Source organism: Camponotus vicinus, unplaced genomic scaffold (assembly GCF_025532165.1).
Source record: "Camponotus vicinus isolate PSW18456_S1 unplaced genomic scaffold, iyCamVici1.0 SCAF_9, whole genome shotgun sequence".
In the NCBI taxonomy this organism is placed as follows: domain Eukaryota; kingdom Metazoa; phylum Arthropoda; class Insecta; order Hymenoptera; family Formicidae; genus Camponotus; species Camponotus vicinus.
Window position 1 is genome coordinate 3,959,205 of NW_028141981.1, and position 23,135 is coordinate 3,982,339.

The window sequence follows — 23,135 nt, forward strand, 5'->3', positions numbered from 1 at the left end:
TGTGTTAATTGAAACTCACTAGGCACAGAATCCACAAATGGATAAAAAAAGGCTACGATAAGATTTATAAGAACGGCGCAATTGAATAAAATATTACTCCATAATGACATATAACTGCTCATCCAGAACAACATTGATTGCCCTATAAATTACAATTAATTTATTATTAGAAATTTCATTAGTATCCTATTTTGTTTAATCAATAAACATGCCTCTAAGTTTCTTTTGCCATTTCATCTCATTAAACATGTCTTCTGTCCTCTCAAAGAAATCGGAAACTTTCGATCCTTGGTCATCTCGTTCCGTAGTATTTAGTACTTTTATTTTTGTATCGACAGTTATAAGTTCGCAGATCTCCGGAATCGGAAAGACAATTTGCTCGAGCGTTCTGTCATGTCTCACAATCTGAAACGGAAAAATATTTTATTGGTAAAATATATTATATAATAGCACTTTCTCTTTCTCTCTTCAAAAAAAAACTATTTTTATATTTATATGCACGAGAACTACAGCACCTCTATTTGAGCTGTATGAGACGCATAGTACTGCAATGCTTTATTAATTTTTGGATCTGCATTGTTCTGCTCCGATGGTTTCAATATTACTGCCAATTCCTTATTGTGTTGCGCTAATTGATGACACAAGATGTAGATATTGTGTCCAACCTGAAGAAAAAGGCATGTATAATTAAAATAGATAAAGCAATTATAAAATAATTATAAAAATAAATCAATAAAGTATTTGTGTTATATATTTCCCTACCTCTTTAGGAGACACTCCTTCTTCTTCATTTGTCGAGGAATCATCAACGTCACTATTATCGTCTAACAATTCCTGATGGAAAGCTTTGCACGCCACATCTACAAGCTGTTTCGGATTCATATTGTACATGATTCTTTCGGCGTTCTCGCTGTCGCCTCTGCTTTCCATAATCGCCAACAATAATTTACTGGCATTATTTTTTAACTCCAGCACCAGATCCATTCTAGTCTTTTCTAGAGGATTGATATCGTTCAGAATCAATGCTGTTATAATATCTAAACCATTGGACTCATGTGTGGCAATGCAATTTTGATTATCGTGGCATGGTCCCTGACAGTATTCTGTCAACGTTTCCAAAGTTTGATTAATCAACGCTACATTGTATTCGTTGATGTACAGACCGAGGAGACCCAATCCACCGGTAGTAGAGCCGCAGATGCAGTCCAAAAACATGAGCGTCTCAGATACCAGATTGAAATTTGTTTTATTATTTTGATTCCGTAAGAAATTCTATATGTTAAAACAATAAAAATATTTTATTGATGTCAGAATGTACCGTAGCAAAAATATAAATTCCGGATAGATAATAGTACCTGTAATTCTCTATTGTGATTCTCGCAAAGTAGTTGCAAGAAACGCAGAATTGGTTGCATCACTAAAACTTTAGGGCTCAATTGACCCTCGTCGACCTCAGGCGCACTACTTTTATTCCTATCTAATTTTTCACTTATATCTTCTAACGCATTATTTGCCATGTCTTCGCCAGGCGCAAGACCATTTTGCATGTTTGCATACACCTGTGCATTGGACACTGCAACTTGATTTAATTCTTCACGAAGCTCGTCAGTTATTACCATTCCATTGGGCTTCCCTATATATAAATAATAGGGGTATCTAAGATATCTATTATGTGTAATTAATTTATACACTTATACATATGCTTAAGTTAATGCATGAAGTAAAAATTAAATAGATAGATTCATAATAGCGTTCAGTGTAGCGACACTAATTTATTTTATCTTTTACCTGATTCACGTTTTCGGGACACCTTATCTATCTCTTTACCCTCTTTATCCTCGTGTGCTTTAGCCGCCATATCAGATGTATTTACCGTCACTGTAGATTTAATCTCTTGCTGAGAATCTCTCATTTTATCATAAAACACCTGTGCAAAAGTTAATATAATAGAATGTTGCTGTATATATTACACATTGACAGAATATAAAAAATTACCTTGAAAAACGATTGGCTCAAATCGCCTCCCATTAGTTTATTAAACATACTCTTTTGTATGATGGGATTTCCACCCTCCAATAATGCAATACCCAATTCTACAGCTTCTACGAATATGCTTGGAGAATGTACACTCTTAATCACCAATTCTACCACTAAATCTGAAGCTCCTTCGCGATCGAGATGAGTTTGCACTTCGTGTAATGTTCTACCAGCTCGACTTAATATTTTCGCTGTAAATAACAATTCTCTTCTCATTTTCAATAGAAAGATATTAAAAAAAATAAATAAAACTAATTATATCTTATGATTTTACCTCCTGGACCATGGGTGATAGTCGCGCTACGGGATACTCCAATATCAACATTTTCCGGTTTCTGTATAAAACCTTTGCCGAAGTAACGCGTCAGAAGATTATTTCTCAATACATCTCCCTGGGGAAAAAAGTAGTACTTTATGTCAGCATTCTATTATGTGTTCAAAATCAGAATGATGTACCAATACATAGTGCACAACATTAATAAAAAAGAAAGGTCTAGTACAACGTTACAAATATTCTCTTTGTATATTCACAAACATATTCTATCATAAATATAAAATATGTATAAATTTAAATCGTATATTTACATAATCGGTGCTTTATGCTTTATGTGCTTAAAAGTGTAAGAAATACTTGTGCAATTTAGGATGCGTGTAGGAAATCTCATTATATTATTCATGTAAAATTTATACAGCCCGAGACAAAATATATGATAATTAAAGTGCAACATATGAGAGAAGATAAAAATGAAGTTAATGCATATTGCAAACAACATTCATATATTTGTACATTAACAATTGATGAAGATCATACAAAATCGGAGATTTTAATAAAAGTTTAATTTGTGTGAGATAATTTATATATGTGTGTGAGAGACATTTATATAGGTGTGTAAGAGTTATATTTATAGATCAAAATATCCTTACGTAAAAGCACGCAAAGGAGAATAATAGCACACATATTTTGGATATTATACATACGATTATATTTTAATATATTAATAAGTGTCAATATACTTCTAATTAAAGTGTTCAATATATCGATTGAATATAAACTATCTAACATTCATGTTATTGGAGAGTAAGGAAAAACTAAGGAAAATAAAATTCACACAAAATATCACATTTATATAATTCCGATCTAGGATAATTAAAAGTAAAATATATAAGATATATATATAAGTAAAAATAATTATATCATTATAGAGAGTCAATGTGTAATCATTAGAATGTTAAAATCTATTATATATATTGTATTGGTACATCTCTTACTATATAATTTATATACATTTAAATCTATCTCTATATATAAAAGCTTTTAATTATATTTTTATTCTTGTATAATAATATTAAGAGAGATATATAATACATATATTCTCTTTGTATAAACAAACTAGTTTAAATTTGATTAAACAAAATAGAAATAATATTTTCAGATGTAAATTATAAAAATCTTCGATACACGGTAAATTTGTGATAAAATAATATATATTGCAAATCTTTTATAAAAATATAAACAGTACTATAATCATGTTCAACAGTACTATAGTCATAATATTTATACATTTTTTTATTAATTATTTATTATTTTATACCGTGAATCAAAATTACTTTCACATAAGATTAGATAATTTTTATATACATTGTGTATTATATATATATATATATATATATATATATATATATATATATATATATATATTCTATAAGATATTCTAATATATATATTAGAATATCTTATATTAAATGCAAAGTATTGTAAACAAGATGAAAAATGATAGTAAGAAATGGATATACATCATAAGAAATGGAGATAAATAAACGTGCATAAATTAAGCGACATGCATGAAAGATCTACACAACGTACATTATATCCTCTACTTTACGAAATTTTACCACACACCATATACGACTTGATGTGTATGTATAACATATAATGAACAATCATTTAGTCAACAACTTAATCACACAATTAATCAACTACAATTAGCAACATATGTTTATCGTTTCGTTAGCTCTATAAGATGGAAGATAAATTATGAGATTTGTTATGATTTGCAGGTCAAAGAAAAGTTAAAATGAGTAAATTAGATTCTTCTTTTTTTCTGGTGAGTTACTCATAATGACTCTTTTCTTATTTTTAAAAATGTATGCAATATGTCGTAGGTGTTATGTATATGGTGTTAGAAGTATTCTTTATCCGCGCGTCCTAAATTACATCACGCGATATCATCAATCTTTCTTTCCAGCATAAAATAATTTTATTTCATATACGTTGTGCCCACTTTTTTCTATCTACTTTAATTTTTACCGGCTCTTGCTGAGTCATTTGTCGATCATTCTCAGACTGATCATTGGAATCTGTTCCAACTTGTGATTCGCTCTTCGTTTCAGACTCCTTCTCTTCCGAGATACCTTCGTTCTTCATTCGCAGCATGAAAACATCTTTACCTACAGATCTATTCTACCAGATCTACTCACCCACCGCTAAGACTTTGCGTGGCGTATATTGAGAAATCTTATTAACTTTTATATTATTCTTTCGTAATTATGCGACAAGCCAAATAAATATTTAATCGCGTAATAAATATTTAATCGTCTAATGTGCTTATGAGCGCTCAGGCATTCAGCTTCATTATGAGAAGACGCGACGCTAAGTTTAGCCAAGCATTACTTAATACAAAGTAAGAAATTTTTCAACTTTATAAATACTCGAATCACCTTTTCAGAACAATGCGCTTATATCCCGAGATATTCTTATATTATTTAGGCAACTGTCTTAAATCTATCTATATATTGAACTGAATGCCCTTTTTCGCGATGCTGTGTTATCTTCCTTAGTATGATAAATGATTCATATAACTGCATGCAAGACACGATTATATGACGCTCACCTTTTCTCCGTACTCGGGATCGATAGCCATCATTTCACGAAGCGTCCTCAAGACCTTGACACATAATTTTTCTTCCGTTTCTTCTAATAACTTTTCAGTATGTTTAATTAATCTGCAAAGCAAAAATGCATAAATATATTTATGTGTTATACTATGCGATAATATTGAATTATTATTATAATTAAAAATTGTACCTTTTGATAAAGCCACCATTTTCGCATCTCTTTCTGGCATCAGTTGCTGCAGGAAACAGTAATTCAGGTCGATAGAGAATATCCACTAATAAAGACAATTCGGATTGTACTAATGGTTTCAATTGTTCCTCTAACAGACATACTATATCCTGCAGACCTTCGATAATGCTTCGATCTAAACGCATAAGCTAGACAAAAACATATGTGGTATCAGTAAATTAGACCATTACCATTTCTTCAAATTGTCTTGCATATACAAAATTTTTGTACAATCTACACTACGGAATAAATCGATTTACGATTCGAAAATTTAAATAACACAATTTCACAATACAAAATGTCTATATATCCCATGACATATCTAATATTCAATACTATTACACATTAAAATATTTATTTTCCTACTTATAATTACTAATGAAATATTAAATAAATTATTTTATAATATTATTTAGATATATTATTTAGATGTAATTATAATTATATATTTTGTATATATATATATATATATATATATATATATATATATATATATATACATATGTAGCTATGAAACAGTGATAATTAATATCTTCAAACATATGAAGCCCATGTGTAAATCTCTATATATAATAGTATACTAATATTAACAATCGCACACTACATATTGCATCTCTAAACTAACAAAATGCTACGCTTCCGTGAGTGACCTTTACCTCGTTGTCAGAGCCTTCCATACAAAGTAAGTCACTCTATGCATTTAAGTAAATTTATTACATAATTGCTCTTTCATGGAACGTAAACGGTATTCAATTATTCTAATTTATTCCACAATGAGTACTAAATTACAAATTACCTGACTTTGACTACGCTCGATCTTTGGTTGTTTAGCAGCTTGTAACCATTTGCTGGTCTGTCTACTAAGCATAGCTGCTTTGTTAAACATAGAAGCTACTTGGCTTTCCAGATCAGTCGGTATAGCGATGCCTCTTCCTTTAGCTAAGAAAAACAACATTATTTACATTATTTACATAAAAATAGGCACTATTCTCAAAGAGTGATATTTTACAATTCAAAAGATATTACTCACCTACATCCGATAATGTTCGTATACAATTCTCAACATTAAATCTTTGTCCAGCATTTAACCATGCGCATTGTGAAACTTTAAAAGCCGCATGAAGCAATTGAACAAATATAGGTTGCCTTGTCTATTCCATGAAAAAATAAATGCGAAAATGTATTAAAATTGTCCGTATTATAATAATAAAATAAAAAAGAATTATATTATTGGATTATATATATATATATATATATATATATATATATATATATATATATATATATAAAAGCTTTTTTTAAATATATTAAATCATATTTTTAAATTATTCTAGAAACGCGATATCAAACTTTATAATATCAATTCTTATTTTTTAATATTAAACAGTTCAAACATTCTTTATATGAGACAATTATATTATTTTAAATTATTAAACATCTCGTTATATTATAATTATTTTCATATTTAGCAAATTTAAATTGCCATTATATTCTATTTTTTTGTTATACTTCTTACTTACATATTTAATAATTATTATTATATTATACTTTTACATTAAAAACGTCTTGCGTAAAGTATAACACATTCACTGCCAAACAGTTTATAGACAGAATAGAAAGATATTATATACATGCCATATGTAAATTATAAATTTTTCTCTTTATAAATTAGAAGAATTTAGAAAATATATAGATAGAATGAGATAACATATTTTAAGAATAAGGTGGGTATATAATTAATAATAACAACAAAATATGTAGTTTACAAAAATGATTGCATTCAATAATGACAATGAATGTGTTAATTATATGCAAAGACATATACGGTACATATAAAGAAGAAAATGCAGTTTGTATTTACAACATCAGTTATTTTGTGCTGCTAAAGCTTTCTATAGTAGCCAACATCATAAATATATAATTTGTAAATAATTTAATATTCTTATATTCTTTCTTCTCCCTTGAAAACAAATTCTTATTATATACAGTTAGACATAAGTCACTTTCTCAATTCCAAAAAATAATTTTGTAAATATTATATGTAACTTTGTGACATTATAATGCATATATATATATATATATATATATATACATACACACACACACACACACACACTCAGAATGAAGATAATAAATGCATTTGAAAATGATTAAAATATTAATTTCTATTTTTTGATAAAAAATACATAATTTCCTGAAACATGTTAAATGCTATAAAAAATAATTTTTGAATATTTCTAAATATCTCCAAAAAGATGTTAAACTATATAAAACTAACGTTACAATCTTAGAATAACCTTTCCTCTCCTATAAAATCATAATTTTCGATTTTTAAATATCTTTTTCTTGGAGACACTACTATTCTGATTACTATTCTGTTATTTTTTTTTACTTTATTCAAAAATAAAAAATTATACTTCATGACCGTTCGGTTTAAAAAAATTGTAATTTTATTATTAATTACGAACATGATGAAGTTATCAAAGTTGTTGAAAATTAATTTTATTTAAAACTATAATTGTAATTCAGAAAAAGCTCAGCAGAAAAAAATCAAAATATAGTCGAACATATAAGAAAAAAGTAAAAAAAATTTATCCATGATATATTACTCGATATTGAAAAAATAAAACATAAAGATACATAGATAGAGTTTTGTTATATAATCTAGCAACTGCACTCGCCCCCTTAAGAGAAGAACCTAGCATTCGATACTCACATAGCCAGAAAGATTATTATCTGTATTCCGATCGCACTCCTTGATGTTCCAATACAGTCTAGCCTCGTGCAGATGTTTCTATTAGTAAACCAACCCACCACCATATAGACCGATAGCACCCATAGACCCAATAAACCAATGTTGTTGAATCAAAGAAGACCAGGTGTTGCATGCCAAAAACACAGAACATGCCACTGATGCAATTAGCAATGACCAAGCACACATCATACACAGTATACGATTACTAATAATTGATATCAATCATACTGCCTATTGCTCTCTTTTTTCCTATATGTATATGTATGTGTGTGATGTGTACTTAGTTAATAAGTGAGCTTAATTTAATGTGTTTACATGCAAAGCGAGAGATTATTAAACAAATGAATGTCAATTATTTTGCATATTTATTATAACTAGAATTATAAAAATATTTTATTTTACATTTTATCTAATGCTTTATTATATGTTGATTTTATTCTTATGTTATTCATATATTAATTAGAAATTAAGCTTTTATATTATACAAAATCTATGCTCTATTTTCTATCTCCATCAATATATGCTCTATCTTTTATTGAATATTAATTTTGATGAATTTTGATTTCGCAATGAAAAATTTTAGAATAAAAAATTTTTTATATACAATTATATTCTTAATAATTATAATAAAAATTCGCAAATTAAATATGAAGTATTCTCTAAATATGTGTAACATTGACTGAATATATTAACTGCAAGCATATCTTTTATACATATTCTTCTATGAAAAATTGTATATCATTGAAATAATTAAATTAATTCATTTTTATGAATAAAACTTGTGCAAGAAAATTTCCATCAAGAAATTTTAAGTGCAGAAACAACACCACATAAACCTCATTAATTTTGAATAGTTAAGGAAGCATGAATCCCAAATTTCTCTCAATATGAATAAATTTATATTTAATTTGGTGTTAAACAATTATCTTATATTAAATATTATTCCATCAAAAATAATGTATATATATTCACCGAAAAAAAATTAATATATCGACAAGATATATAACATGTAGATTAATTAATTAGAAAAAGGAGACAAGTATGTGTTTGTGTGTATATATACACCATGAAAGATAATGATATTTCTCATAATGCAACAAATAAGAACATTACCTGCACGGTGGTGCTTTGATCGGAAAATGGACTGCTGAAAAATGTGGATATAATATTCATTAGACAACTCGTCACATAAGTCTCTAAGGCTATATCCGCATGTTGTCGATCGTGGGTAAACGAAGCAATTAAACCCATATCAACTATAAAAGATTTTTCAAACAAGGACCACATATGATTTGAATTATAAATTTCCTTCATCTCGACTTCTGTATCAATATAACAATGATTGAGAAAATTGATGTACGCCTCCTTCACCTATTAATAAATATTACAAAATATATCAATATATAATATTATATGTAGAGCTATATTTTAATGAAATATAGACATTTTTAAAATTCGATAAAAAATTCACCTCTGGTATACAGTCTGGATGTGATACTATAGCAACGATGTCGTCTAAAGGCAAAAGACTGTGACATTTAATCTCAGTATTGACATTCTTACCCATCGTGCAGCAAGCTAGAAGTTTTACTAATTCTACGTGATACCTAAAATATAATACTTTCTGTGTATTAAATCTTCTTGTCAGACATTCAAATAATCAATAGAAAATAATCACATTCAATATATATATTGATATATATCTATCTCATATTAGAATTATATCCAAGTAACTTACTGAAGTGGGCTACTCTCATCCATACGATGTCTTTCAGATCGCATCATTTCCACAAAATGATTAAAGGAAGCTCTATCATTGTAAAAAATTAGGACATCTTCTCCCGCTTGAACTAACTAAAATAAAAATAAAATAAGTAGAAAAATATTCCACATAAAAGTTATATGTATATAAAATATCTCACCTCTTGCATCACCATTTCTTGACATTTTCGGATAAACTGATTCTCAGCTTTTACTATAGTTTGCAAAAATTTCAAATATTGTACATGTTTTCCATGCGTTTCTATGCAATGTACAAAATGCTGTATGACCTTTCCACTGACTTCATTGCAGAGAATAGAATTATCTTGGAAGATACTGCATACTGTTTGCGCTTCCCTTATGCCAGGATTCAAGAACAGATCCAACTGCTTATGCAAGAGAACTTGATTTTGTTGATTCGACAGGCAAAAGTTTTGCAGGAAATCATGCGCCAAACGCATTAACTCGTTCATTCTAATATCTTCTTTGGTGTCGTACGGAACTTGTAAAAGATCCAAAACGACAGTATGTACTCCGACATTGCGTAAAAGTCTCTGTTCATGTTTACGCGCCTTCACTTGACCGCCCGGCAAAGTTTGAATACACAATTTATTCATTCTTATTAAAATTTGCTGAATCTTTTTGTATTCCTCAGCTTGATCGGCGTGCAACGGTGGACCGATATCCAAATCAATAGCAGAACCTTTAAAAGAAACAATTGTATTAATTTTATCTCGCTTAAAAAATATTAACATATAAAACAACAATTGACATTTTTATAACATATATAGAAACCTTGTTTATCCGATAGAGATAATAGAGGTGGTCTACGAGGAGTTATGCCTTCATCCTCCTCTTCTTTACTTTTCTTTTTCTTATTTCCATGTTCCTCCGTCGCTTTGGATTTATACACCCAAAGCTCAGATTTCTCGACAGACTGGCGTAAAACATCTAAATCCGCCTTTATTTGTTTATAAGATTCTACGTCGCTATCCGAAACCAGGAGTTGCACCTATTAACCGTAAACATTAATATAAGTAAAATCTTTCTCTTGATGAGTTTTAAAATACTAGAAAAGAATCCCACCTGTTTAAATGCTTGTAAAACTTCTTGTCTTTGGCTAAAATGCCTAAATAATAAATGTAAGGCTCCGGAAACTAACGGAGGATAATCGTGCATTGCTAGATGCAGCAGAACACGTAAAAATGTTCTGCCTCCTTGACCATCTAAATCTAGTGCTGCACATTCTTCGCTAAAAAAGTACAATTTCTCTAAGATAGCTCTCTCTTTCTCTCTCATATATCACATTCAACAATATGTTACCTGCTCCCAAATATTCCTTCCGCATGTGTGCCAATTGCTTCTAAATCAATAGTTTTCTGTCCTAAAATCACATCTCCAGTCTTCTCAGCTGTCGATGCCGTCTCGTCAAATTCTTGTTTAAATATACTCAAGAGACATGAGATTCTGTAATCCAATCGAACATCCAGAATAAATTGTAAAATTTCGATTATTTTCAGCTTTGTATCCATCACCAAAGGATATTCTTTCTTCATTAGTGGCTTTGGTCTTGGAGAAGAACTGGGTAGTACTTGACCGGCTGGTCCTAATGTTAAATTTGTCATCACAGCACCCATGTCGCCAATACATCTAAGAATACCTCCTTCAGCTATTTGAACATACCATAACAAATAAAAAAAATACGCATTAAGATCATAAATAAATGAAAAACAATAGCTTAGCACATATACGATATTATGGATATTATGTATTTACTGTATTTATACATATGTCACATTGTTAAATTATAGTGCATAGCAAGCAAATTCGTGTTAAAAGATACTATTTTGTATAAATTAACACATAAAACAGCATGACTTTGTCTTTGTTATGTTTTTATTTTGTTACTTACTATGAAAAAGACAAAAAATTCATTTCAAAATTGCTAAATAAAGTACACAATGCTTATAAAGATATTCAATAATTAAAAGTATTACATATTATATGTTAAACTTTGATATTTTTATGCTCACATTTCTTAAAATGATTGTTTCTAAGAAATTATAATAAAAGAATATTTAAACAACCAAAAAAGCTTTATAGACCTACATCATACATTGCATGCTATATCTTCTTAATATCTATTCCACATATCACACAGTTTAATTAGCTTTTAACAAGCTTTCTAATAGGATATTACCTGCCTCCTCAGGATCCACTGTATCGGCTGTGATGAAATATTTACAAGAGTAAATTTATTAGTTTCAAACATATTTACCTCTCTCCCACATTCTACATGTTATAAATTATTTAACTTAATTGTGTAAAAGATATATTTTATTTTCCTCTAAAGCATGGATCATATATAGTATCAATATGTTACAGCATCTCTCTCATAAGAGAAAACGTTATATACAAATTTCCGAAAGCAATACTTAAAATCAGAATATAAAAAGTTGATCGTATATAAAAAATATTTGAAAATAAGAAAAGGGAATTTAGTATATCAATGATACATCAATACATTATATAATAATGTAAAAAGGAGATAAATCAAACTTTATTGCGATTATAAACTACTACCATGCGCGCGAAATGTGTATATATAGATGAATTGAAATGACTCTACCACAAAATAATGCTCTTATGGGGTTCATTGTCATTTAATCAATAAAGAGATATAAAACAGTTCATAGATTATATATCTCTCATAAAATAAAATTAATAAAATCATTATATAAACTTACAATCAATATCGCCCGTAGGTATTTTTCCATCGGTAGATTCATTCTCCGATATACAATCCAAGATACTAAGCAACGTCTTTGTTAAACTTAATAAATCGTTAAAACTGTAGAATCCAAAATAAATTAGATCACGCGCTAATTTAACAACCTGCAAACAATATATAAGAATAATTGTATGCGATTGAATATAATTTATTTTATATATCTAGAGATAAACAGAAAAACATATATATATATATAAAGAAGAAAAGATTGTATACCTCAAATGTAAGCTTATTCTGTTCTTGATCTCCAAAAGACCACATTTTCGCAACAACATTACAGAGATAATCTTCAACAAACATAATTGTCGAACTAAATTTAGTACGAACAGCCTCTTTACTATGGTCCGGCATTTTATTCGTGTCATAACTGCAATTACCAGAAAATAAATAATTTTGAGTACTTCTCTCACATATTCATCCTACTTAATGCATTTTTTATGTTTACATACTCGTTTATACTCATTTTTGACGGAATTTCAGACCAAAGACGAGCATATTTTACAGGGGTTACTTGTTCTTGTGGATCTCTATCTACGTGAAGATGTAACATAAGTCGGCAAAATGATGCGCGTAATTCGTATGGCACTGTTTCATCTTCCATACATCTGTAAGAAAGAAATGCGTAATGCATAATTTACAAATAATTCATAATTAAAGATAAGCACACAACACTTACTTAAGTATAAGATCAATATCCAAATGTGGCGACAGATTATTTAATGCTAGATATTGCCTATTCAAACACATATTACTAAATAGATTTAATTGATGTCTATAATAGTCTAATATTGCAGCATCTTGAACATTCCCCATTTTTGCTCCTCTAGATAGTTCACTCAAAGACATTGATTTCTGCATTAAACGTTACATTAATTTATATAATATTATATTTCGATAAATTATTATTAAGTATACTAACGGTTCTATTATCCCATTCCAATACAACTTCAAATTCTTCTATAACAGTAATTCTTGGTTCAGCATTTTCTTGCTTCTCATCAATATCTTCGACTTCTACCTGAGTCTTCACCATTCTAAAATAAATTAATTTATAGTTTATTAGTAAGATTGATATCTCATTCGCGTATTTATCATACTTACTTTGTTTCTATCAAAATATCCTTGTTCTTTTCGCTAAGTACGCTTTTGCAAATTAATTCTTGTGTCACAGCTATTGCTTTTTTATTAGATATACATAAATCCGACAAATAATCCAAAAATCTCGACTCCCAGTTACGCATATTTTTTCTGACAAGACCCACAAACGTTTCTATTTCAGCAGCTGTTATATGTTTCTCCAGCAATTTTCTATTATTGTGCAAAAGCGCGGTGATGGTATCTTCCGCTAGTATATCGTAACCGATTTGTTTTTGCATAAACGCAAAATATTTAGCAATGTATTCCTATATGTTGTGGAACAACGATGTAGTATTTCAACAAAATAAATAATTAAATATAATATATAGAATTTATATTATATTTCGCATAATATCGCGATACCTGATTCTTTCTGTAATCTTGTTGAGAAAGCCTGAGTATTCGGTAGCACAGACGAAACATATACTTGTATGGCGCGTGTCTTGGATCGTTAAGTTCGTCTATCCTAAGAAACGGTCCTTCACCTTCTGCAGATTCCAAAAACGGAGCCTGTAATTAAAACTGTATTTTGATATCCTTCGCGAAAGATGTCTGTACGCGATCAACACGTCGAGAATACCTGCAATATTTTGAACAACTGTCCAAGGATGTATTGTTCGCGCAATAATTTCTGACGATCCCTCACAGTATTCGAAACGACTAGCTCCAACGCCTCAGATTTATTTTGTTCGCTCTCTAAACCAGCTATAAAGTATACAATATCTTGCAGCAGGCTAGTGACGGCTCTTCGTTCGTTATGTGAAATTGTTCCCTTTTCCAGCTTGCTGTTCATAGCCGTCAATACCTTGCAGGCATCGTTTGCGAAATCTAAATCGCGCACTTCGACCGGTGATACGGACCTCAAAGCGAAAGCCTCTTTATCCTCTTTACTGATCGCGCAACCGACCTTTAAGAAATAAACGATCGAATAAAATAAATTCATTTCCTTAATAAATGTCATTCATAATTTCTTCGATGTACGAATTATAATCGCTAGAATAAGCTACAATACCTTCGACATTACAGGCTTCTCGTCATCCTTATCGATTGGTACGCTTGTCGAATGAACCCAAGTATTTGTGCATATATGATGTAATCTAACAAAGGATGATTGTGGAACTAAACTATCTCCTCGAGTTAAAGTTGTAGGATCTAGTTCGAATAATGAGCTAATCTCGTTGCTATGCGGCACCGACACTAATCTATAGACCGGTCCAGGTGGATCTATATTAAACCATCAATATAAATAATTGATTTGCCATTACTTCATTAATCATAAATGTTAGGGATATTTTTAGAAAAATATGTCTTAATCAATTATAATCATTTTCCAACTTAATATATCTCAACACTTAATTTCGAAATATTTGTATACCATACCGCGTTTTCCTTTTACAGGTTCCCGTGGCTCATCCGTCTCATCAATCTCAGCAGCGAGATACTGGCCAGTCGCTAGATGTTTAAATCTAAAAAGTGAATTCCAGTGTCCGGCGCCTCCTCTACACGGATCATGTTGTACCACCTATCAATGACAAATAAACGAAGAAAATTGTTTACATAAGAAGATATCCCAAAAATGCTAAAAGAATAACACAATAAAAATTCAAATAAAGAAAAATCTTAAAACTTTAAAGGATATTTCAATAAATACGTGGAATATTTTACGCATAATAATATTACACATGTATAAATAAATTCTAATAATTATATAAAAAGTTAGATAGCTCACCTCGACTTCCCACAAAGCCTTGCTGCTGGTAGCCGCGGTAGCGCTGGTTCTGCCCGTCGTCCGTAAAAATACGTGCTGTTTCTTCTTGTACTCGTCCATCGTCAGAAATTTTTCTTGCTCGGCGTGAAACAGTCGCACGACATCGCCACCCTTCAAGATTTCTTCCTGATTCTCTCGGTGTTCCATAAAGAGGGTCACCTTCCAAGAGGTGGACAAATTCACGACGTTGACTTCCTTGCAACCGGGATTATCGCTCAGTTCGTAATTGGCGGCCACGTGAAGGCCCTGGTGACCCGCGTTTACCGGTTCCAGAATCACTTTATCACCGACGACGACGCTGTCACCATCGCTTCGCAACTTATAGAATGGCATTATGTAGAGCCACGAACCCTCATTTCCGTTTGCGTCCAAATAAACCCTCATCGCGTTCTTCTCCAGCAATGCTGGCAGCCTCTTGTTCACCGTCAAGAATTTGTTAGACTTGAGATGCAGTAACTGTATAAAAAAACGGATAATAATCGAATATATGTGTGTACGTGTGTGTGTGTGTACATGTATAATGTAAATGTTTATACATTATACGCGGGTAACAATGTCGCTTAATTATTTCTACATTAATTATTTATATATTTATCGTGTTTATGCGCGATGTATGTAACTCGAATAAATTGGTATTATTATATAATTATATAATTATTCTACAAGCTAAATACAAACCTTCTAATCATATGGAATATATGATATTGAGGTGTGTATATGTATATATAAAATAGATATGATTAGTTAATAAAAGTTAATATATCGACATAATATATAAGAGATGCGCGATAATTCAATAAAATTCATACATTACAGCAGATATTAATTGAATATCTAATAATATATCCACTTTGCTACGTGATCGAAGGTATAATCGAAATATATAATATTAAATACATGGAATATATAGTGTTTAATATATAACGACGTTATCTCATTTATCAAAAAGTACAAAATGCTACATTACATATAATTTTTTTAATTTTCTTGTAACGACGAAAACAAATTGTTTGCGAGAAACTCAACATTTATAACGTTTGCTTCTATTTTTCGACACGGCAACGATATCGCGGAGGAAGGAAAACTTGTTAATTGGTAAACACTTATCGCACGCTCTATACAAGGCAGATAACTAGCCAATACGGATGGGTGTACCAGACAGTTTTTATGATCGCTTTGCAAAAAAAGAAGGCGTTAAGGGAAAAATTGCTCCCCTAGCAGTATTGATAAATCTATTATTATTCATATACCCTTTCTACGTTATAAGAATATGCGATCAAGCATAAGACGTTCAAGATATACTTCAGTAAAATTAATGTCACTGAGAAGTGACTTTTTAAAGGAAGAAGGATTATTTTTTTTCTTACCTGTACGACGTTACCGTACGAAACCACGGTGCCCAATAGTTTCTTATTTTCGGTCTCATTTTGCTTTTTCTCGATTTCGGCTGCATGCTGAGTTCGAAATAAATTAATTATATAATTATATATCGATATAATTTATATGTATATGTATAACATATTAAAATAAATGTAAAATATTGCATTAATCTTTTACTTTTCAAGAATAACACACATACTCTGTAAATCTCATTCTCATTAATTGGAAATAATAAAACACTGCGTAAATAATAAAGTTGAATTAAATAATCAATATCTGTCGTAACATGAAAAATCGGTTTGATATTTTCTACTTATCAACATCCAATATATATATATATGTATACATGCGTTATCACGCATCTATTTTCTCAAACATGTGTGTTAATATACAGGTTTTTCAAAACTTTGAACGTAAGATTAATATATTTCCTTGTATAATCTACAATGAGAAAATTGATTAAATGGTCCATTAATTTTGCAACTCACATGAAGCCTTTTGAGAAGCACAGCATCTGTACCCGAACTTGCGCTTTGTTTCGCTGCCTTCCAGAATTGCTTTTGGGCGGAATACCGATTCATGGGACATATTTTGAAGAGACAATCTAAAAAAAAATTATTGCTATTGCTTAACACTTTTACATTATTTTATACTTATTTGAACATCGCTTATTTTAATTATTCGCGATAGCGAATATTTAAAAAAATTAAGATAGCGATAACGAATATTTAAGAAAATTAAGAAAATATCGATATAAAAATTATCAGGAAATTCATTGATATATTTATTGCACAGTAAGAGTCAAAGAGTATAAATATCTCAAAAGATATAAATTACCTCTGAATTTCTTCGGCGGGTTTGATAAATCTCCAGCTTCGGGACATACTACACACCTGTCATCGACCAATCTGAAAATAATATACATTGTCAAGTTAACAATCATACGAAAGTAACATATTAAAACAACGAATAACACATTATTATATCAATTTCATATAGTGTGTGCGTCACTTGTTTAAAATATATAAATACATTTCTCGCAAAAGCCAAGTAATTATTATCGTGTTCAACTACACATGTATTATACAAAAAAAATATTCTTTGATTATTTGTTACATATTATCTTCGCTTCTTTTATTTTCTTCTCGCAATGATTAATCATATCACCTAGCGCATTATACGTGTCACGTAACATTGATAATACACGAAGTTTTGGAGTGATATAGATACAATAGTCGCATCTCCGGCTTTGTAACTATGCAATGTCGACATTGCGGGCGAATCATTATTAAATAAGCAAGAGAAGAGAAACGATCCCCGATGTAGGTCGATATTGAAACAAGTTCCTGTCTTGCCCTTTAAAAGGGTAGCTTTAAAACGTTGCGTAAAAGGGAACAGTTTTCTTGTAATTACCACAAAATTGCTTACCTTTCCATTATGAAGTATTGTACAATACTTCACACGTGTGAAATGAGATATATCTGATAAAATAGAGATATATTTTAGTTACTATATTTTTTATTGAACTCTGCTTTTATATATCATAATCTTATCAATTTTGTTGCGTGATATATGAAAAAAAAAACATGTCACGGTGTTAGTTCTAATTTTTATACTATACTATATTATATTTATCACGATTTTGTATAGTGTTAGATACGCATTGGACGTATTGTTTTATAGAGAAAAAAAACTACAATAGAAATGTCAAAGTAGAATGTGGCTTCCTTTTGCAGTAGACAAAAGGGACGATCGCAACTCGGTAGACGACAAGCAAGCTATTGATCCAACTATTTCATATTAATGGAACATGTAGATAATCCCATGTCTCTTGCATAATATATAATTATATGTACCGGCAGAAATTCAAGCTCGAATAATTAGAAACTTTGTAGAATTAAACTTGTTGTTAAGTTTTGTTGTACACGAAACCGCTACATTGACGTTAACAGGAAATTACAGCATAGCTTCTAGTTACCACGTGTTCGGATTGCGGCTCAATCTCAAGTGCAAATCGAGATATCGTCGCTCGCTTATCTGGGCTCACACACAAGCACAATAATTAAGATAACGGCGCAAGTTAAATACCACACACACGCCGATTAATATTTTATTAATTAAATACGTATTGTGCGTAATATATAAGTAATATCTCTCAAAAGTATGCTTCCAGAATATAAATCATAAATCATAAATCTTATCGCGCAATTTAGATTACTATTAGATTAATCACTTACGTTACTGTGTGTTCACATTAATTTCGTAAATTATTGTCAAACTGCATTTTTCCATGTCACTGTCTAAGAATATTATTTGTTAATCATCATTACATATATGAACATAAGCTTTCCTGACTTGTTAACAAGATTACGATTCGGCTTCTCTTTGCAAAGATAAGTACTTACTGTATATTATAGATGAAGAAAATATTATTCACGATTCACATCTTAAAAATATTATTCACGAATCACATCTTATCCAAATTTGCAAATTTCACAAGGATGCAAAAATCATTCATCTCTACATATTAATAAGACAAACATATATAATAAAAAATACACACACAAAGTATAATAAATAAAAAATATATATATACATTTTATTTAAAAGATATATAATAGAAATATTTAAACAAAATTTGTGTGTGTATCAACATTATGTAGATTTTTTATAAAGAACAGCAAATAATTTCATATTTCAATATCAATTTTATTTTAGGAAAGCGTCAATGTAATACAAATTGCATTACGTGTTTTTACGTGCGCCTCTTCATGCACAGTAAATTAATAATAAATCTAATATTGCGCGTACAAAGAGGAAAAGAATAAAACTCGCTCGCAGCAAAAAATTTCAAAAAGTATCTCACAATTTTCTTAAATTTGTTCATTACAACGGAAGTAATTGTGAGGATGCATGTTTCGAGGCTTTTCCAATTAATCGAGAGCGATATACAACCAACGTTTTATCGATCCTTTTACGCTCCGTGAATATATTGGATATGGTGATGATGTCAAAACAATAGGTCAATTGTACGGTAAACTTCCAAGGTATGCATGCCATCAAACGAAGAATTCCCATCCGATATGCAAACACGGGTGGAGGATTCGTGCGTATGATCGTGCGTGCCTGCGGCCGCAAATATGCGTGTAGTTGGCGTGATTAACGGCGGTGCTTTGCACCGCCATGATTAACGACACTTTGCGTTTCTGGAGCCGCCGCGAAGAAGAAAACATGAATTTGTTTAGCCTTACATAACGAGACAAATAGTGCAAGAGATATTTAGTGCTCTCCCCTTTCAATCTTTTGCAAGTAAAATTATATAATATATTATCTGGGGAAAGAAAGGGCTTCGAAACTGATGCAATAACGGAAAAACTAATGCATTCTTATTCCATCTAATTTTTTTAAAATGATTCTTTTAAAATAAATTTAGAAAAAATATAGATTATAATTTAAGTATATGCATTATTGTGTTGTATTTGCATGCGATATAAAGGTAAGTTTAAACAGCGTATTCTTTCTTCCCACTTTGTCATCTTCTTCAAGAAATCTATTTTCTCGTCCGTAGAATATTACGAATATTAATATACTGTATGGAAATAACCATTCACCCCTTGAAATATCGTAATGTAATTCATCTACAGCATCTAATGATAATGTTTAAGAAATATTGTAATTATTTTAAATGGAAGAATAATATATTAACATTGCATAAATATCATGTCGAAAATAGTTAATTTTAACAAGACGGAACACCATCGAAAACGATATAACTCAGAATATTATTTAGATCGGAAGACGCTATGACGGCTATAGGACAGCAAAATCCGATATTGTTATTTCTAGCGACGACGTGTCACCGTTGCTGCTCTGCATCATGCGCAGCTGGGATTACAAGAGGATCACCGTTGTCGTGTAGTTGTTGCTGTGTTTGTTGTTGGAGTATCAGAAATGAAGCGGAAGACGAGCAACTCGAGCGTGCGCGAAATTGCAAATATAAAAATATAAACTCTTTAGGCGGCCGATATACACCGCGACATTCTCATATTTTTATCTATCAAAGCAATTAACAGATATGAAAGAATAGAAAATTTTTCGCAAATTTAAAGTGGCACAAAATACAAATCATTTTTCACAGCGGCAAAGAAAAAAGATTTCTCTCGTATAATAAAAATCAGGAATGTTTAGAGCAGACAAAAATTTAATCGAGATGGATTATTCATAATCCGTTTATTATTAATAATCTCAATGATAATATGCGATAATAGTAAACGAAGCATTTCCGCCTAGAACGTGATTTGGATTTCTATGATTCGGACTCGATCTTCTATATCGTTTACATATGTATACGTAACGCAATCAATTTCTGACTAAATGCGTTTGTATGTATGTTTGCATGCACAGTTCGAAAATGCAATAATCCACCAATTAACATGAAAATTTATAAAAAGATTTAAACCGACAATAAACGTCTCAATATTGTCATTATATATCGGAGCAACAATAAAAATTCCAAATAATATAAAACTTTCACTTAACGTTTCCGTATTTATAGCATATTTACGATAATGCGTAGCAATATACGTGAAAGCCCCCTTTTTATCAATATCCGATACGGTAACATTAAAATACTCGCACGAGAGAAAGAGACGCGCTCCGAAATACACGTCGCGTGATCGATGAAAGTACATATTGAACATGAATATTAAACGCGGATTTACGAAACGAAAACAAGTTTGCGTTGACAATTATTTTCAAGCCCAGCTCCGATACTCGGTTCCGATGCTCGGTTCCGATGCTCGGTTCCGATGCTCGGCCCATCGCTCGCACGGATGGCATTAATTACCGTCCCTTTCATCTGCAGTAAGTTACCATGTTATCGGTCATTCCGCGATGACAAGCGTGCGCGGAATTGGGATGTCGCATCGAGGGGATCACCGACAACGTTGAAATCGGTAGTGACGGGAACGATGCAATGATGCACGGAACAAATTACATATCACGTTATCTGCATTCATCCGCGACGATCAATCTCGCGACGCGAAAGAGCGAGTACCGCAAATTGATCTCGCACGGACGCAATCTTTTTTTCGTGACGACAATAGCAGAGATCATTATACAATGCGAGAATGGACTGTAATCGTTAAACATAAAACAGCATAATTTCTACAATTTAGAAAATCATCATGTAGGATGTGTATCATGACTTTCATAAATTTATCATGCAGGGGCAATAATATGAAATTGTTATATCAGTAGAATATTGACTTATTTAACAATTGCAGATATGTAACAATATAATACAAATTGATATTGTACAAATAAATGTTGCAAATGTGTCACAATTATATTTTCGTGTGGACGGCAATAGCAGAGATCGTTATACAATGCGAGAATGGACTAATCGTTATACATAAAACGGCATAATTTCTACAATTTAGAGAATCATCATGTAGGGTGTGTCTCATGACTTTCATAAATTTATCGTGCAGAGGCAATAATATGAAATTATTATATCAGTAGAATATTGACTTATTTAACAATATAATACAAATTGATGTTGTACAAATAAATGTTGCAGATGTGTCACAATTATATTACACGCACAATATCTTGAAATTATTATACCGATGGTATATGATTATTGATTTATGATACTTATATGCGTTAAAAAGCACAACAATGCGTAACGAGTTCTGGAACAAACCGGTTTAGACGATGAAGTGACAATATGAATTAATGATCATCACAATTCATCCGACATGACAGTCGCGTTGCGTGGCTAATATCTCGGAATTATTTTTTCGCTTGTACGATTTATAAAATGTAAAAAAGCGCATCATGTGTAAAAAAAAGTGTGATCCTGACGAGTATAAAATATTTAAAAACACGTCGAAGTAATGACGTGTAAACTCACAAACATCACCTTTACAAATTGATCTTGCATAATAGACTATACTTGGTAATTGTTATGCTAGAGGCGAGAAACCGACTTGCGGTTTGTAAAAATCTACGATTTGACACACCGCGAGATGGAATATAAAACTTTAAGTGTTTGTTCGCCTAAGTAACCATAATAATATCAATTCGCAAATGTCTACGAATGGATCACGCGTGAAATATTGATACGCTTGTATCAATTATTTATTATAATTATTATAATTATTATACTCTTGATTTATATGCTATCGATAGCCAAATGCTAAATCACAATTTATAAAAATAGCGGTCAAATTCTATGTATGTATGTATCCCCCCCCCTCTGCACAGATCGTTATGCACATTGGACGCGAAATTTAATAAAATTCTGACCTGCTTTGTGGCCAAAAAATAAGAGCAATCTCATCACGGTTATAATCGTGCTTCTGGAAATAGTCCCGTC

General features: G+C 30.7%; 1 protein-coding gene across 3 annotated transcripts in view; it reads right to left on the reverse strand.

Annotated features, from left to right (window-relative positions):
* The window catches only part of LOC145977164 (inositol 1,4,5-trisphosphate receptor-like), a 39,632-nt gene that overhangs the window by 2,881 nt on the left and 13,616 nt on the right, over positions 1–23,135 (reverse strand). Inside the window, exons 3-38 of one of the 3 annotated variants that reach the window (XM_083108915.1) lie at positions 17,591–17,661; positions 17,242–17,357; positions 16,741–16,827; positions 15,335–15,829; positions 14,986–15,127; positions 14,618–14,829; positions 14,186–14,512; positions 13,969–14,115; positions 13,570–13,871; positions 13,388–13,502; positions 13,145–13,320; positions 12,918–13,073; positions 12,685–12,835; positions 12,425–12,572; positions 11,878–11,904; positions 11,001–11,346; positions 10,764–10,929; positions 10,473–10,689; positions 9,839–10,380; positions 9,655–9,770; positions 9,388–9,523; positions 9,030–9,287; positions 7,878–7,955; positions 6,192–6,312; positions 5,958–6,100; positions 5,123–5,310; positions 4,929–5,040; positions 4,346–4,456; positions 2,312–2,429; positions 1,996–2,228; positions 1,789–1,927; positions 1,356–1,633; positions 763–1,272; positions 516–665; positions 213–405; positions 20–142 (exon numbers count right to left, since the gene is read on the reverse strand). In XM_083108915.1, the coding sequence (XP_082965041.1) occupies positions 20–142; positions 213–405; positions 516–665; positions 763–1,272; positions 1,356–1,633; positions 1,789–1,927; positions 1,996–2,228; positions 2,312–2,429; positions 4,346–4,456; positions 4,929–5,040; positions 5,123–5,310; positions 5,958–6,100; positions 6,192–6,312; positions 7,878–7,955; positions 9,030–9,287; positions 9,388–9,523; positions 9,655–9,770; positions 9,839–10,380; positions 10,473–10,689; positions 10,764–10,929; positions 11,001–11,346; positions 11,878–11,904; positions 12,425–12,572; positions 12,685–12,835; positions 12,918–13,073; positions 13,145–13,320; positions 13,388–13,502; positions 13,570–13,871; positions 13,969–14,115; positions 14,186–14,512; positions 14,618–14,829; positions 14,986–15,127; positions 15,335–15,829; positions 16,741–16,827; positions 17,242–17,357; positions 17,591–17,661 (6,950 nt within the window). The remainder of the gene's footprint in view (positions 1–19; positions 143–212; positions 406–515; positions 666–762; positions 1,273–1,355; positions 1,634–1,788; positions 1,928–1,995; positions 2,229–2,311; positions 2,430–4,345; positions 4,457–4,928; positions 5,041–5,122; positions 5,311–5,957; positions 6,101–6,191; positions 6,313–7,877; positions 7,956–9,029; positions 9,288–9,387; positions 9,524–9,654; positions 9,771–9,838; positions 10,381–10,472; positions 10,690–10,763; positions 10,930–11,000; positions 11,347–11,877; positions 11,905–12,424; positions 12,573–12,684; positions 12,836–12,917; positions 13,074–13,144; positions 13,321–13,387; positions 13,503–13,569; positions 13,872–13,968; positions 14,116–14,185; positions 14,513–14,617; positions 14,830–14,985; positions 15,128–15,334; positions 15,830–16,740; positions 16,828–17,241; positions 17,358–17,590; positions 17,662–23,135) is intronic. The other 2 variants (XM_083108916.1, XM_083108917.1) reach the window with 2 other exon arrangements.